Below are 18,078 nucleotides of genomic sequence, written 5' to 3' on the forward strand. Positions count from 1 at the left end.
CGGCCGTGTCGGACTACTCATTTTTTACTGCGCTGGACACCCAACTGCACCGTTCCTTTCTTTTCATTCTCATATTTTTTACCCGACTTAAAAAGCTGCCGGTTACATTTACTTTTCTTCTGCTTTTTCACTGCTGCATCTTTGGCGTGCAGCGTATGGCGCGGCTGCTGAAGTTGTCATTTTTGCTTAAACGCTCTCCTATTTGTCCCGGAAAGGAAGATAGGCGCACGTACGCGAGCGGTCCACCGTTGCGTGTCAAACCGAGCGGGAAAAACAAATGCCCTTCGACGCCGCCGCGTTTAGCTTCCCTGCTTCTCTCCCCGATTCTTATACACCTCGCTTTCTCTTTCTCTTTGAGCGTTCGTTTTGTTTTACAGCACCTTTAAAAAATGGATAAAAAGAAATAGAGACAGAAACTACAGTATAAAGGAAGTGGTCTGCGCACTTAGCCCTCACTCCCCACCCCCCTCCCCCCGCTTTCCTTTCACACTGCCGCTTTTCGTTATTGTACGTGTTTGCGTGACCTGTGTGTGGGTTTTCTTTGCACCGCATGCAAGCCGCGGCGCCGGAGGCGCAAGCGAAGTGGCCGGCAACAAAACAGTCAATTGAGCAGGCAGAAAACGCTCTTCCGACGCGGCATGAAGGATGCTTTGCGGCGCAATGAATTCAGTGGCGCATATACATGCGGATTGGAGCGTGGAAGCGCGGCGGCTATCAGCCACCAACACCGCCACCACCACGCGCGCGCACTCGCCTTTACCCTGGTGTGTCATTTGTGACAAGCGCCATCCGCGCACGCGCATGCAAAGCATCGCTTCTAGAATCTCCCTCTCCCTCCTCCCTGTCTTTTCTTGTCCTTGTTGGGATCGTTTTATGCGCTGATCTCGCCCTCTGCGTATAGTAAAGCGCGTTCTCGGCCCGTGGCGTCCACTAATGGGCAACAAAAGGGGCATTACTCCTTGCCAGCTGGCCGCATCTGGTTTCGTTTGCAACGACGCCGGGACGATCTCCCTGCCAGGCATTTTTTGTGGCAATTAATAACGCCGTTAAGCCTCGTCTCCAGACACCGAGCATCAAGGTGCGCTCATTAGCGGACGACCTTTTTTGTACTTCCCTCTGAGGCCAGGGATCTTTTTATTTGTTTTCTTTATTTATTATTATTATTTATTTTTTTTTTCAGTTGTACTGGCTCTGAGCTTCACCCCGACTCTCTCCGGACCGTCGTGCCGTTGCCATCGTTTAATGACTCTGCCAGAAGTTGCCCATACTGATGGCCAAAAGAATCCATGGACAGGGCCTAGTAAGAATGGAAGCTCTGCATCAGAGCCCGTATACGTGTATCTGAGCGAAATAACTGAAAGGACAAAAAAAAAAAAAGAAAGAACAGTGCTAGAGAGAAAGAGAAAAAAAAATAGTTCCATGCATCAACAAACGCATGACAAGTTGTCCACATGGTTTGAAAGGGGGGGCTGTTGGTTTTTTGAAGGGTGAGTGGACTGCGAATAAGTTGTTGAAGATGACCCATGAATCCGCCGCGGTGGCTCAGTGGCTAAGGCGGTGTGCTGTTGAGCACGAGGACGCGGGTTCGATTCCCGGCCGCGGCGGCCGCTTTTCTGGCGGAGGAAAAAAAAAAACGTCCGTGTGTTCGAGATTTCGGCGCACGTTAAAGATCCCCAGGTGGTCAGAATAATCCGAAGCCCTCCACTACGGCGCGCCTCATCACCTGCGTTGCGTCGGCGTGTTAAGCCCTACCGAATCAATCAAGATGACCCATGAAATCGGTGAAGATGACCGCAGCAAAACTTTGCAGTTTATTACATGACGTGGGAAAGCACTTACCAGCGAGCAGAGGGATAGAGGTAGGATCCATACACCTCGCCATGAAACCACACAAGACCGAGAATAAGGCAGCTGACACGGAATGCGTCCGATATTCAGGGTGCGCCGGGTATACCGACCCCTGGATCGACGACGGACGCTAGCGAAATATAAGAGGAAATTATTGTGCCTGGTTGCGGGCGTTCCAAGCACTTTTGAGGAGGATATAAAGCAAAGCAGCTAGCACTTGTTACGAATAAAATTTATTTTACTTAAGCCTGCCCCTAACAGCAGAAATAAATAATTGAGAAGCCATATACTACAGAAGTGAATGACCAAGGAAGCTGTAGTAAATAGTGACTACACTCTGTACACATTAACAGTGCTTAACAGCACGCAACAGTTTGTAACTGACAGGTTACAAACGTCTTTGAAAGTTTCCCGGAACGGCAGATGACGGACATCGCGACCACAGTATACTTGCGAGGTGCATATTAGCCCGTTTTATGCCCCCATCGCCAGCATGCTATACACCTGCTGCGTCTTACGCTTTCTTTCTACACCTCATATATGCCTGGAGACCTGCACTGTCAAGACGCTGCCAACACAGAGCGGCTCACCGCGATTTTCTGAACGCACCGGAGGTAATAGGCTTTATCTGCTTCTGACGCAATGGTCTTTAAACAGTTATCGCATAATTATTGATTCAATTAAAAGGAATCCGGTAAATGGCTGCCGCACGGATTCTGTGACGGCACAGGAGTGCCGACAAAGATTTATTAATTGATTGATTGCAGAATTTAACGCACCGACGCAACGCAGGCGATGAGGCGCGCCGTACTGGAGGGCTCCGGATTAATTTTGACCACCTCTTTAACGTGCGCCGAAATCTCGTATACCACACGGGCGTTTTTGCTTTTCGCTTCCATCAGAAAAGCGGCCGCCACGGCCGGGAATCGAACTCCCGACTTTGGGCTCAGCAGCACAACGCCATAGCCACTGAGCCACCGCGGCGGATGTGCCGACAAAGGATGCCCGGACTGTGAAGAACGCTCCAGGGAGGAGCGCAAAATCTTTTGAGCGATTTTTTAGCGTACTTACGGGGCCCACCTCAGCTAACATTGGAGCCAACCACTGTCGCTCTAATGGGCGATAATAGTTCGATTGTATGGTTTGTGACCACCTAATTTAAGAACTGCAATCATCATTCAACATGCTGGAGGGCGTTCCTATCTTCCAGAGAGTGTGTTTCAGGAGCTCTTTCAGACGGTTACATAAGGTTGTTGACGTTGTTGATGCCATTGTGCCACGTTCATTAAACAGTACTACAATTGTAACAAAGCAGAGGTTACTTCCAGCCTATTGACATCGCGTGACGTGAGAATGGTTGCAATGTCAGAAAAACACGACACTGAATAAATTGGAAGCCACAAGGGGAACACAGGTTACTTTATAATTTCGCAGCCATGCACAATGAAATAAACTGTAAAAATTACTATACATGTTTAATTGTATTGAGCATAAAAACGTGATAGAAGGCATTCGTAACTGCCAGTGTAATACTGTATGCGAAGTACAAAAAACAGTAAAGTTTAAAAGCCTATTAAAAAAGTCAGTGGCTCGCGGTGCCTGGATCATTCTATGGCAGCGTTTAACAGCGCTCACGATTTTCTAAACACTTACGCGAATCCGAAAGCCCACATTTTCTTTGTGCCCTATAATGTCTGTACGTAATTAGTCGTCAAGTACACAACCATTCCTGAGATCATACTTTTCTAAAGTCGATCCTCAGTTGATTATACTCATCGTATTTATCTCGCTTGGCTGCGTGTGCGACGGCACGGTGCGATACACGACGGCTATAAGTGCGCTCGTACCAAGTCATTCAAAGAGCTAAAAAAGCTGTCATATGGTACAGGGTTGGTAATTTAAAATTTCAATCGTCAAATTATTTCTGGAATTGTTAGTGTATTTCGCTTGTCCTTTATTAATCCTCTCTTTCCACTTCTTTCATTTTGCGTTTTTTTTTTTGTCTGTTTCTCTACTTGTTCGACCGCATGATGTTAGCGCGCGTCTGCGTCGTGCGCGGCCGGAGACGTAGCCAAAAGGGCTAAGGCGGATACGTGCGCAGAAAAGCCATCTAATCGTATGCATTTGTAAAGCTCAAATCTCCACCAGAAGCGACCTAAACAAATTTTACGTTCGCAATTTGATTCCGAGGTTGAAGTTCGTGGGGTCTGCACCGACAACATCTAAATACATTGTACACCGGAAATAAAGGCGACCGTGGCGCGTATACATTGTAAACGAGGTAGTTAACCCTCGACAATGAACCAGCTAAGTTCTTTGTCGTCACAGTTGTTAGACGTGCAGCTGCGTGGGCATACTCCATAAATACGAAAATTACTCGAGTAAATGATATTTCTTCCCAGCTTGAAATGCATTCACTGGAACCAACCTGGGAAATTTCATTCAAACAAAAATTTCCCGACCGTCTACTACAAAAAGCAAAGGCAAAGTGTAGAAACAGTTGGTGGTGACAAAGGTGTAAATTTTTTTAACTACATTATACTGGTGATTCTTGTTTGTATTTTATTTCTGTAGTGACAAAGATATCAATTTGTTGTCATTACATTGTACTGGTGATTTCTTGTCTGTATTTTATTTTTACTTCTCTTATCTTTTTCTTTTCTGAATTTTTTTTCTCGTCACGCTTTCTTGCTGCCCTGTGTGTCTACCGGGCTTTTGGGCTCGTCAAGTTGCCTGCGAGCAACTTTTTCCCCAATCGCCCGTCGTACTGTTTTTGTAAGCTTTACGAGAAATACAGTCATTCATTCATTCATTCATTCATTCATTCATTCATTCATTCATTCATTCATTCATTCATTCATTCATTCATAGAAAGCGAGGCCGCCGCATGCTTTTTTTCGGCGCAGCAGCTAAATAGCCTAGTTTAAAACAAAGCTACAAAGCTCAGTTAAAGCCATGAATAAAAAGCCGTGACACCGACCACAAGGACAGCACTTTTTAACGTATAGCGGTCAGGCGTCAGTCATACTTCCCTTCAAATTATAGGGACTCCGCAACACTTCCGATAAACGCTTTCAGCATTTCCTTCACATCTGAAAGCACTGGGAAAGCTATATATGTTATCGCCAGCACGGAGCTGCACTGCGTGATTTCCTTGTCCTATGCAGATCCGCATTCCGTTTGTGCTTTGCTTTCGTGGCGTTTTTTCTTAAGTGGCTACTGGATGCTTTTATTTCTGCCACTGAAGGAAAACCGGCCAATAGCCGCTACATGGCCTTAGTGACGTAATTGGAGGCGTCGATGAACGCCAAGCTCGGGAAAGAGAGGACAGTCTTTTAAGCAATTTTCTAAGATATATCTAATTGACATGAAGCAGCAATTTATGGCTGAGGTACTTTGTGACCCCCTATTCCAAATACTGGATGTGTTTGTTGACTTCATTCAGAAAGAATTTAAGATTTAGAGAAAAAGAAATGAAAAAAAAAGTGTTGCAGGGTCTCTTTAATGCGCTGACAGATCACGAATTGAGAGGGAGAAGATGTTTGTTTTGGCGTACTTCATAGTTTCATACCAGCGTGCTCAGTCTATCTGTCTTGCCTATTCCTCGCTCGCTCGCACTCCCTCAAGCTCGCTCTGACCCTCCAGAACTGATACAGCCTATGCGCTGCGGTCTGGTTATTTAATCAGTGTTTCACGGCGGGGGTGCCCTTATCGGAAGCGTGACTTGTTCTTTTAGCTTCCTTCGGTTTCAGCATCGTCGAATAAAATGTTACTATATCACACGAAGCGGTGTATGCAAGCGGTAGTACTACTAACATCAAATAATTACTATCCCCAATATATATATTTTTTTTTTCTGTCGCAAACTGTCCACCATTCCTGGGCGTCCTGGTTGTCCGCTCTCGTTACTACTATCCAACATTTTTGCAATGCTTCTGGGAAAGCAAAAAAAAAATTAACGAAGCAATCGGTAGGCTATGCAGAGTACGCCTGCAATATCACGAGGTTTCTTGGTAATTTTAGTTGGTACCTTGCTTGGGGTTTGTTTCCTTCTTCCTTTGTTGTTCTCCCCTTCCATCATTTTCTCGCAAGTGCGCAGCGCCCCCTCCCCTTCCCTTCCCTATTCGAAATGGTGTCCTGCGTACGGCCCTGTCAAACGACAGGACCTTAATTGTTGCACTTCATTCACCCTTATAGTATACGGCTTCGACAGACACGTTTTCTTATTAGGAGCTTCATAGAATTGACTAGCCTCAGCTGTAATAAAAAAGGACGGGGATAAAACCTCTACAACGTCTAACTAGAAGCACAACTATGGAATAAAAACAAAAAAAAAACTAAATCTGTATATCTCAGATGCAAGCAGTAAAAAGTAGAGGAAACCGAAAGTACCGCTGCCATACATTACACAAAAAACTACAGCTGATTTAATGCAACTAGGAGGGCGTGTTCGAGATTTCGGTGCACGTTAAAGATCCCCAGGTGGTCAAAATTAATCCGGAGCCCTCCACTACGGCGCGTCTCATCGCCTGCGTTGCGTCGGCGCGTTAAACCCTACCATCAATCAATCAACTAGGAGGGCGTACTAGCAGGCATATATGCCCATGTAGCTAAAAATTGTTAGAATTGCCGAACAGTTTGTAAGAGAGCGGAAATATAGGTTCTGGTAAATGCGCATTTTGGGTGAAGCAACATTTGGAGCGCTCAAGCACGAAGGATTAAAAGCACGTGCGAATGTGGAACCTGCAAGCTAAGACTAAGAACTTGCAAGCGACGGCACTGAATGTTAAATTAAACGTTGTAAAAAAACATTTTTTTTTTTCAAATGAAATAATATTGAAGGGAGGAAACGCAGTAACTGTAAAAACAAAGCGTGATAAGAGAATAAATACGTATGAGGTTAAAGCTGTTAAAACCAATGCGCATAACACTGTTAAACACATACGAAATGCTCCACATTACCGAATAATGCTCGTAATTATATACACAAGAACGCGTAAACAGACATCGCGACTGTTTGAATCCCCACCCACCCAAATCGCACATGCATTTTTTGCGCGAGATGTAATAAGCTTGAGCATATTTTGCAATGGAACTTATGCCACAAAATTTCCTTTATTATTTGAAAATGATATTTTCGTCTTCCTCAATTCACGGCCCTCGGCATGCGTTCTTCTGGGTGCGCGCACGTTGCACGTATCCACAGTATCCATGTTGATTATCCGCTTAAACGAGACCGTAAATCAGTGTTGCTTGGCGTTTGAGCTCTGCCACTTTTCAGCCACTCCTAAGTCCTGACTGCTCACGCGTGCGACATATATACTAAGCGAGCCTCCCGTGCTTAGTTGATATTCACCAATTTACAGCAACTTAGGGCGAGTTAGAGTGTGCGAGCACACAAGACCGAAATTAGCAAGATGTGAGGAGAGGACACGAAAAGCTCCGGCCGTGTGGCAGCAGTTGTCCGAAGGAGCCGGTTAAATAGCAGCGATCCATCATTCTTATTCAAACTCTCATGAGCTGCGCAGCCAGCTACCTGCTGTGTTCCTGGCTTCGAAGCGAGCCTCCTCGCCGACAAAACGGGAGGCTTCACGGACCAGCTCCAGGGATGCTGGCGTCCGGCTGCTCCGCATCCTCCGGCGAATCTCCCGTAATTCACCGGAGCACCGCCAGGGGGCGCCTTGTGTCCCGCTACTTTTGGTAGTGCTTTGCTAGCCGGAGCGGCGCGCCGGCAAGAAAGTGGGCGTGGCTCCTCGGCGCTCTCCCATTGGGCGCCGCCGCGCCAGGTGCGCCCCCGCGCGCGCCACCTTCCGGGACCCGCCCCCCGGGCGCGCTTTGCCCCTTTCTTTCCGGCCCGGCGCGAGCGGCGCGGCGCGGCGCGGCGTCGCGCGGAACTCGCGGGTCCCTCGGCTGCTGCGGCGGCGGCACTCAGGGCAGCGCGACGCGGTCGCGCGGAAGGGGGAAGAGAGGAGGGGAGATGTCGCCCCTTGCAGGCCACAGCGCGCATGCGCGCGTGTCACCGTGTCACCAGGTGAGCGCGACCATTGGTTGACGGGCGCGGACGACGCCCCTCCCCCGCGCTTCTGCCGCCGCGGCAGCGCGACGCGGCGGGGGTCGCCGGTGCGCGCGCGCGTCGCGAGGGCGAGGGTGTCGCGTCACGGAGCGAGGAGGGAGAGCGCTCGCGCCGTGTCGCCCCCCGCGTCCGGCACTCCGCGGGACAACGCGTCGTGCGCGTCCTGTGTGCTTCTCGCCGCGTCCTGTGGTGGTGCCTTCGCGGCGGCCGCTCCGCGCGCTCGCCTGCGGCCGCCCCGGGCGAAACTGCGTCTGCTCGCCCTGACCACGTGCCGTCGTTCGTGCTGTGCGCGCTGTTGCTGTGAATGTGTCGTCGCCCGCCGCGTGGCTGCGTCCATGGGGGACTGAAGCGTGCTGCTCCGTCGCCATTGCAGGCCCCGCCGGTGTGGCCGAAGCGCGGCAGGCCAGCCCCGCGTCTTCGCCGGCCGACGGAGCAGCGCACCGCCGGACGCGCAACGCCAGCATGGATGTGGTGAGCTGCCTTCACACCCTCTCCGCCCACGCGCCGAGCGAGCGATCAGCTGCGAACGCTCGCCGCCGCCCGTTAGAGGCACAGCTGATCGATCACTGCATGTAACAAACTGCACGATTCGGAGGGCTGCACAGGAGTGGGTGAAAAAAAGGAAAGAGGGTACGCAAGGCCGAAGTTTATTATACGGACGTGGAAATTCAAAGAAAGCAAAAAAATTTTTTTTAGAAAATAAAGAGAAAACAGAACCTGCAACAGGTAGTTTACACTAGGCGGCGAACAAGAGAGATAAAAAAAAACAATGAATGAGACAAATCGAATCATGCTGCACACAAATAAGAAAGAATGATAGTTTTTGTTGACACCCTCGCATGTTCTCGTTCGGGCATTGTTCCCGTGTTGACATGCATAAGTGGCTCCAGCCGTGATGATCTGCGCACGCTCGCGGCGTGTATTTGGTCCGTACCCTTACAAAAATGATTGTTGAGTTTCATAAGAAATTTTGTTGAATTCACTCAACAAACATTGTTGAGTATCCAAAGAATTTCTGTTGAGATTGTGTTGAGGATTTGTTGAGTTTTTCAGGAAAAGTGGCCACCGTGGTTTCATTGATTTTCCGTTGAATTTCTTACGTCGAATTCCCATTGAGTTTCTGTTGCCTTTCCGTTGAGTCTCCACTGAATTTCGTATTGATATTTTGTCGAGGTTTTTATGAGTGCCCAATGTGTTTCTGTTGATATTTTGTTGAGATTTTTACGAGTGCCGCATGCGTTTCTGTTGATATTTTGTTGAGATTTTTACGAGTGCCCCATGCGTTTCTGTTGATATGTTGTTGAGTTTTACACGAATGCTCAATGTGTTTCTGCTGCGATTTCTTTCAAAGGGTTTTGCGATCATTGTAGGTTGAACAAGAATCTACATTTTATCGCACCACCAATACACGAGTTTATGGTGTGGCAGTAGTGCATGTCATGTAACTAAAAATTCTGCCTCATGCAGACATGCAAAAAGAAAAACAAGGTGTTCAGCGTGCACTTTTTACTTTATTTCCCGATTCAAAAGCGATGATAGGTTATTTTTTATGTAACCGGCGCTCACACCTGGAAACTTCTGGCCCGTGTAGCCTGCAAGAGATAGAATGAATTTATGATTTACTATAAAAAATGAAAACGTGTTCAGCAAGTTCTCAGAATTAGTAATAAAAGTGTGCAAAAATAAATAGACACTTTCCCAAAAAGCATAAAAGGGATGCACTGATCTCACTGTGCACATGAAGAAAAACGGGTGATTAGCTACAAGTTGACAAAGATGACAGCTTTGTTCTTGGCACTCTAAATGCAAATCATGTGCACTCACCGACCACAGCCTTCACCCGCACGGGGTCCAACCCTGGCTTTGTAGGAGTGTCGCCCTGGGCTTTGCCTTTCCCTCCAAAGAGAGTTTTCCCCTTGAGCTCCTCCGGAGTGAAGACATGGCGCAAAAGAGCCCTGGCAAATTTGCCAGGGCCACTCGCACACGCATGCACCAGCTGATCCAGGTACCCCTTCTCAATTAGCACACCGCCCCCAATGTCAACCTGCGAGCAGAAAATAAAACCGAAACAGTTGAACCAACATGAACTCCAGGATCGAGACAATGAAGAGTTTGAGTACCCATGAACAATTTCTCAGAATATTACGGTAATTCATTTACAGATTTTGGCATTGATCCACTAAAAATTCTTTTCGAATAGATTTAATTTAAATGTATATTTTTAGTTTTTATGGGTGAACATGCATACCTCAACATGCTTTCGGCTTGTTTAAACAAGCGTTTCAAGAATTCATTAAAGTGTTTGCCAAGTGCCCACTGCAGTACACCGTGGGTGTATTGCTTTGTGGTAGAAAGGCCAAAAAAACCATTTGGGTGCTGTTAGGTCAATCTGGATGAAAGGTTATGTGGCTAAAATAGTCAGATGGCTGTAATGCACACAAAGTAGGCAGTACGATGCCTTGCCCTGACTCATGCAACTATCCATAAAAAACTGACCTTTTTTTAGCACCCGATTCAGCAAAATAAAATGAGCAGACTGTTATTGATTTTTTAAATTATTTAAATTGAAAAGAGTGAACCCTAGTTACAACTAGGCCAATTTGCTCCTTCATTTTTTCATTGGCTAGCAGTGCACGAGGGTCATACGCGAAATGTGGTTTGCGGCGTGGTGCTAGCAGGAACTTTTTGTGTGGCTGGTGTTCTTTCTGCAGGATTGTGGGTTTGCGAATGCCTTGTCGTAAGGGATACCTAGCATTGTTTTTGGTTCGAAATTCCGCACTGCGCTGTTCACGCCTCCTACAACCACAAACACGAAGCAGGCTGCACGATGAATGCTAGCACAGCGTGAAAATTGGACAGGTGCGGACAGCGGCTCAGATAAGGTAATTTTGCACTGTCTATGTCATCTCCGCGCGCTGATTGCCTTATTTTTTTTTCATTGCTTCAAATGACTGTGGCTCGAATAAGGAAAATTTATGCACTTAAAGCTGCAACGATATTTCATGTGGTGGTGGCGTGTGATAAGAGGCACTGTTTTTACTGTGCCCCCCCAGGCATGCTGCGCACTTCTTGAGGAGTACGAGAGTTTGAGAGGTGCTCTAGTGACAGTGTTCTGGTATGTTGAGCGCATGACCATCCTCCGCCTGAGCTTCCAATGCTGAGCGATTATGCACAGGATCTGGGTGGAAACGACTGCGAGGTAAGAGTGCAATAAAATTACATACAGTGGCTATGACAGAGATTCTACCTGGGGGACAAAGATTTTCAAGTGTTTTCTTTTCAATGTAGATGAAGCATAAATTATAATTGATTGATTCTCGGGTTTAATGCACCAACGCTACACAGACTGTGAGGTGAGCCATAGTAGAGGGCTCCATATTAATTTTGACAACCTGCGCATCTTTACATGCGCCGAAATCTCAACCACATGGGCATATTTTATAGCAGACATGATAGACAACAATTTCCATCCTGCACTGGGCGCCACCAATTCTTTCGGACTGCGGGGCGAGCAGACGACGCTGAGTCCCACGCTGTTGCTCCGTGCCATGCGTGAATATCAGACGCACCGAACGGCATCGAAAATCGGTGTCATTTATTTGGCATTTCAGCAGCAACAAGTTTAGCAGTGCCTAAGGAGAACGTTTAATTCTTCCAAGAGGTGTCCCGTTCGCCCATCAATTCTGTTCCTAACCCACTAAGGTGGCGGGCCAGTCCACACCACTTTGTCCTGACAGGCATTGCCTGTGAGGCCACGTTTCGTCCTGCCAGCAGGACGCCTGACCTTTTTATCCTCAATCGATGTTTATTTTCGGAATTCTGGGAAAATTGCCATCATTGCCTTTTACTTGGCGATGTTCAGAAGCTACTTGTCCGGGCAGGCGTGATTACGTCGTTACTGGCTGCACCAACAATCAGCGTAAGCACAAAGTGCTCATGCAAGAACCGTGCGAAGTGCACCATGACAAAACAAGTGTCTGCATGTGCGGAGTCTATTGGCTGCACAAATTTCCTGCGTCGCTTGAGTGTCACCGTAAATGGGTCGTTGCGCTAAATCGCAGACTTAGAGCCTGGCAAATTTGCCAGAATGAGCCCGGTGGTACGCTGCTTTTGGAAGCGCTGTTTAATCACCCTCATGCTCAATCCTTATCGCACGTTTCTGTTCTTTGGAGGTATGTTTGGTCCGTTTCATCGACGGGAAGCCATCGAAAATCAATCAGACACTTATGCTGCAGCTTGGGTACGCGAAAAATTCTCAAGTAACCCTTGTGAAAACCGTGCTGATATTCGAATGTGATATTATAAATAATTAGCAACTTGAGAGTGGATGAAATGTTCCCTGCGTATGGTGCTTGTTAGGAAAATTTAATGGTGAAGTACCGTCCCTGATTTAAAGACTGGTGCTACCTCGGCTATCCTCCAATCACTGAGAATAGTGCCTGTCATGAGAGACTGCGAAAAAAGTGCCGACAAAATCTACAGACTGCGGTATGTACTTTTCGGTATAGTGTGATTAATAACAGTATGATCTGAAGTAGATAATATTGTAAGCTTACTTAAAATGGAAAGTAGCTCCACACCAGTCTGTATTGCAAATTCAAAACCATATCGAAAATCCTAAATGTTTGCTTGGCTTGATTACATACGGATACTTGCTTCAAAGTCAGTTCAATTTCTATTCTTGCACTTTAGCCATTGGCCCCAGATTCGCTTCAATATCCCTGCTAAGCAATGACACACTCAAAATGCACAACACTGCTTCATGAAACTGTTTCAAATAACCAGGGGCTAGAGCACTGCTAACAGGTATACATTATGACAGGTTCCAACATGAAATAACTAACCTGAAAGTACATAATCAGTGGGTGCACTGATGTGGCAGCGGTGCCTGGACCGATGCGTTGAGCAAATGCGCTGGCTTCTGAACGGGTGGTCCAAGCGGCCAGATGATGGATGAAGGATTGACTATTCCTGGCGGCAAAGCGTACCCAGCACCAAGGAAAGGCCAGGCAGTACTTGGGTACAGCAGGTGCAGTGTCAGTTGGCCACGGAGGGCCCTGGCAAAGCCTTTGAAACTGGACTGAAAGCCAGCCAGCCAACCCGGACAGCCAGCAGCAGCACCTGAAAGTGCATAATCTGTGAGTGTGGTGGCACTTGATGAAATACAAGAAAAGCACACACAAACCACGAATGCTTACATTAAGCAGATTATTAATCGTTAATGAGTAACCTCCAAGGCCCTAATAAGAACATTCCCGCAACACCCAAACTGAAATTTAGGTCAGAGTAATGTATTTATTAGGCACGCAGGTTCTGTGAGTGGGGTATGCCTGATATATGCAAAGCTCTCTGCTATGCTAATTTGCATGGAACGCTTGCTAGCAGCCCATATGCATACCTAGCTTTCAATCGGAACTGTTGTGTACTAGTTGAGGCTCCTCCATTTCAATGCCTAGCTTGCCTTTGCAAGTTCGATTCTCCAATATAAATAGAGTTGAGTGGGCAGGCGCCCCTGCGAGAACACGCGCGCGCATTTCACCTTCAATTTCCACGTATGTGAATGTGAGCTTCACGAGTACGGCACGCATACCACGACGCATATCGCGGCCCGAAGACCACGAGACGGGTCGCGACGGCGGCAGCCGGTCTCGCGAGCGTAATAGCTGCGAAGCGCACTGCACGGAATTAACAGTCGCCGCAAAGGCACTGTTTGAGAGACACATAACAAACAAACGCACCGGTGTTTAAGAGCCTTGCGTGATGTCAAATAATTAGCTGCCGCGTTCTACAGCGCGAGCATCGCAACAAAGGTCTAGCTTCAGCGTAAATTGATGCTGACGGCTGCGGAAACGGTAGACTGGTAATTCCAAGGCGCCAAACAAGTATGCTATATCGCATAGGCTCTGAGAGCAAATGAGATGGGGGTCTACCGAATAACTGACCCATAAGCACCAGAACTCGTTCCGAACAAGAACAGAAAAACAAAAAAATGCGTACTCACCCCAGCAGAAACGACGTTTCCCGCCTAAAATCCTTCTTCACGCTCGTCTTGCCCTTCAAGGACACCGACACTTTGTTCGGACGCAATGTCATCCACCTTTGACGCGCGATGATCGTTGAGGCGATGATCGTCACCCTATAAAGCTTTTATAACTATGATTTAAGCTTGAAATAGATAAAACTGAACAAATCGCCCCAGCTACCACTCCGCACAAAACCAACTCCATAAACAAACACACAAAAAGGGAGTGATAGTTGCCAGACTGCAATAGCAGCATTTCTGTGTTTGACGAAAATTGTGTTATTGGTAATTAACTTCCTGCTTTTAAAGTATTAAAAGTGTTTATAACTTAAATTTGAGGTTTTTAAACGCAAAAGCGAATAACAGTAAACTAACTGACATATATACTTAAATTGTAAAGGTTTTAAAGTTAGTTTTGGTTTTGTTTTCACGGCGGGTTTCTCTACAGAGGAGGTGCGAGAAAACGAACTACTTTGGGTTTAGGAAGAGGGTGGCAAACGTCGGTGTGATTGAAAGCAAGGAACAGGCGCTTACTATGGTTTTAAAAAAGAAGAGGTAATAAAACCTTCATAAAGAAAAAAAAAAAAAACATCCGACGAGGATTCGAACTACGGACCCTCAAAACAGTAACCGAAGGCGTAACCACTCGGCCATACACGCGGGACTTCAGCCAATAGTAAAATGATTGTATAACTACGTAAGCCGGCAATGAAAATTGTCGTTTGTGTCTAGTCAATGCTGCATTTTTGGAATTCTGGCAGTTCTAACGCTTGTTTCTCACGCACCGATCTTGCAGACGAGGTCACATTGTTAGTACTCCGAGCGATTGAGCCGGAGCTCCCTTATTTGACTCAAGCAAAGCTATCGCAGGTCACCCGCGATCTTTTCTTCGCAAGCCACGGTAGCCACGAAGGAAATGGCATGCGCCGTTGGAATTGTGGCGTTGGTAACGCTTGTTTGTCACGCACCGATCTTGCAGACAAGCAACATCGCGCTAAAACTACAAGCGATGTCACTCCTGGCATGTCAGGCGCATACAGCAGCGAAAACCTCTGAGTTTGTAACAAGTTGGGGATAATGCAAGGCAATATTAAAGAGACCGAAGCATGTGGTGGCGGCGACGTAATAAGTGCAGCAAACAGGTACTGTGGGCGGCAGCGACGAGCGAAAAAGATGCAACATGGGCCGCCCCCGCCGGCCTGCGCAGAAATGGAAACACGCAATCGAAAAAAACTGTCCGGCCGATTCAGTTTGTTGTTGACGAAGAGCAACCGAGGCTTCAGCAACAAACGATTGTGCTTGCCGTGGTATGAGTCAAAGCATATCTTGACATCGTTGTCGTTATGCTATCGTCCGTCTAGAAGGAAAAAATCAGAACGCAAACGTTTTCGTCTAGCGTCTATACCAGATATAGACGCTGCTGTTTAATGATATCTGGAGACAATTTTTTAGCTAATGGTGAAGCAGCGGATATTTTGTAGTATGGACAAGTGAATTTTATGGGTTAACTGGATGGCTGAAATTGAAATATGCACTCTAGAAACATTGATAAAACAACAGTATAAACAAGAATTTGAATTTTGTTCGATCACACTGAAAGTGCAAGTTATCAGAGTTTGTACTGTACTTTACCTTGTGCTGTATCTTGTACTTTGTATGCTTCCAATGCTGACAAGGCAGAACATATATTGTCTGCGAGATGTTACACAAAGCATCAGACATGACGCGCTGATTTGTGCGATATGTGACATGTTGTAAGAATACCTTGAAGACATGTTGCAGAACGTCTAGGACTCATCGTTGAAATCTTTATATCATGAACATGTTGTTGATCTTCGACATGTTGTTTGACTCTTTACGATATCAGACCTTTATAATCTTGCAGTATATCGACATCTAGTAGAAGTCCTTATCATTAAAGACATGTCGTTATACTTATTCGACAAGTCGTTGAAATCTTTGCGATATTGGACCTTCATGATGTTGAGGACAACGAAATGTCGTTGAATTCATAAGGTGTCGACAACGTAAAAGTTATGTGATTTTCGTTGAAATCTTTGTGATATTGAAGACATCTCGAAATCGTTATGATATCATGCATGTCGTATGGATATGTTGCCATATGTACAAGAAAGCGCTGAGAGTTGCATTGTGAAAGCTGGCTACCTGTACACAATGCAACTTCCTTGAAAAATGCAACTTATTTAATACACTCCCACTGCACAAAAATATGCTAAGATGCTGCCTAATTAGGCTCATACATCCGTTTTAGTGCACGTGGCTGTCCATGTCGAAGAAGCATGCAGATAGTATTTGGCATCAGTTGCTGATGACTTGCCCACAAATAATCACCATGAGTCACTGAAAATACAACAAAAAGTCAACAAGAACTCCACAATAGAAAAATCATTGTGCGGACCACAACGAAAATTTCGTTGTGTTCTCAATGTGTAAACTCAATGAACATTGAGTTTCACAAATAATCACCATGAGTCACTGAAAATACAACAAAAAGTCAACAAGAACTCCACAATAGAAAAATCATTGTGCGGACCACAACGAAAATTCCGTTGTGTTCTCAATGTGTAAACTCAATGAACATTGAGTTTCACAAATAATCACCATGAGTCACTGAAAATACAACAAAAAGTCAACAAGAACTCCACAATAGAAAAATCATTGTGCGGACCACAACGAAAATTCCGTTGTGTTCTCAATGTGTAAACTCAATGAACATTGAGTTTCTGTTGATTTTCCGTTGAATCAATGAGAACTCAATGAAACGTCAACAGAAATTCAGAACCCATTTTTGTAAGGGTAAGGGAATGCGCCCGGTAGCGGCGGAGGGTAATTCCCTCGTCCGACGCCCACGCTGCCCCCTTCCCGCCCACGAATGTTTCTCGCTGCGAGGGGGAGGGCGAAAACGGTTCGACCGAAAGCAGAGAACGGCTAAGGTCGCTCTTGGCCCTCTTTCCGCCGGGAACGGGTGAAACGGAAAAAAAAAAAAAGTGAGAACGAATGGAAGTTACAAAAGGAGAGAGCAGAACAAACAGGCATGGTTGGGAGTGTATAGCGTAATAGTAGAAAGCCACGTGGCGAGCGTGTGTGTATGGTTTCACGCAGCCGATTAAACGCGGGAAGTTTTAAAGCGAAAGCTTTCTCGGTGGGACCGGTGGCGTCCTGTCAAACATTAATGCATTTCCCCATAGACCGATCGGTCCACCGAAAAGCTCTGACAAGATCTCTGGGACACACAGCGCATGCGTGAAACCGGGCTTCCGTTGTGCCGAAACGGTTACTTGAAAATCTACAGCCGTTCTGGTTGTAAATAAGACAACACACGCATCGATTATGATGAAGGAGTACAATAGTATATATCGTTATCTCATAAACCACGTATCGATATACATTTAGATCGTTTTTAGGTGCGTTTTCTGAGTGCTTAAAAAATCGTCGCATGGGCTCGTTCTTCGTCTGCGATTTGGGTCTTTGAGGGTTTAACGATCGATTGGACGAGCACCTTTAGCGAAGGCTGGGCGCACTTTCGCGCTTCTCTCAAGCTTCTTTAGGAAGGAGTAGTAAATTTCTCACTGCTTTAAAACGTGTTGGCCATAGCAGCACACGTGGACGGTATAAGAATCATGTCACTCAGTGTACCCAATGCGGAGTTTGATACGGTTCTGAAAGCAACCAGTAGATAGTTTGCACAACTAGATCGAATCTCGGTGACTCCGTCGCCGGGTGATCGCCATCTCATCGCTATTTTCTGCTCCCTTATCAGCCTCTATGAAAATGCAGGCGCAGCTTTGCGGCTCACCGATTCTATCAGAATCAGAAGTAATTACTGTGGAGTTGTTCTGTGTAGTGTAATGAACTTCCGTACAGCTAATGTTGGGGGCGATGGCTTGCTGCGTGCGTAGTTTCAAGTTTATAAAGTTGTACAAGCGCCAGATGTGGGCTTGCTTCCTACGGTTGCCCAGGAATGAGGTACACTGCGGTTGTGTACAAGAGAACTCCCCCAGAGCCATGCAAATTATCCAGTTGAAATGTATTGGCAGTAACTTAATTAGATCGAGAAATTACACAAAAAAAAGTTTTTTTTAATAGTTCATTTCCCTCCTCCTCCTCCCCTTAC

The 18,078-nt window shown here is 46.3% G+C and overlaps 2 protein-coding genes across 4 annotated transcripts in view; one reads left to right on the plus strand and one right to left on the minus strand.

Annotated features, from left to right (window-relative positions):
• Window positions 1–18,078, plus strand: part of LOC144145254 (zinc finger protein basonuclin-2-like) — a 327,806-nt gene that overhangs the window by 71,383 nt on the left and 238,345 nt on the right. The window contains exons 1-2 of one of the 3 annotated variants that reach the window (XM_077676799.1): window positions 7,703–7,879; window positions 8,295–8,392. The exons of 1 other annotated variant lie outside the window; for it this stretch is intronic. In XM_077676799.1, coding sequence (XP_077532925.1) covers window positions 8,384–8,392 — 9 coding nt within the window. In that variant the 5' untranslated portion in view covers window positions 7,703–7,879; window positions 8,295–8,383. Of the gene's footprint in view, window positions 1–7,702; window positions 7,880–8,294; window positions 8,393–18,078 lie in introns of those variants that run through there. One more of the 3 variants, XM_077676795.1, reaches the window with a different exon arrangement.
• Window positions 9,413–14,250, minus strand: LOC144145252 (uncharacterized). Its single transcript, XM_077676792.1, has 4 exons — window positions 13,923–14,250; window positions 12,766–13,042; window positions 9,746–9,965; window positions 9,413–9,513 (listed from the first exon to the last, which is right to left on the minus strand). The coding sequence occupies exons 1-4, from the start codon at window positions 14,012–14,014 to the stop codon at window positions 9,428–9,430; spliced, it is 675 nt and encodes a 224-aa protein (XP_077532918.1). The 5' UTR covers window positions 14,015–14,250; the 3' UTR covers window positions 9,413–9,427.

Source organism: Haemaphysalis longicornis, unplaced genomic scaffold (assembly GCF_048455015.1).
Source record: "Haemaphysalis longicornis isolate Haplotype H1 unplaced genomic scaffold, Haemaphysalis longicornis Haplotype H1 scaffold_7, whole genome shotgun sequence".
NCBI lineage: Eukaryota > Metazoa > Arthropoda > Arachnida > Ixodida > Ixodidae > Haemaphysalis > Haemaphysalis longicornis.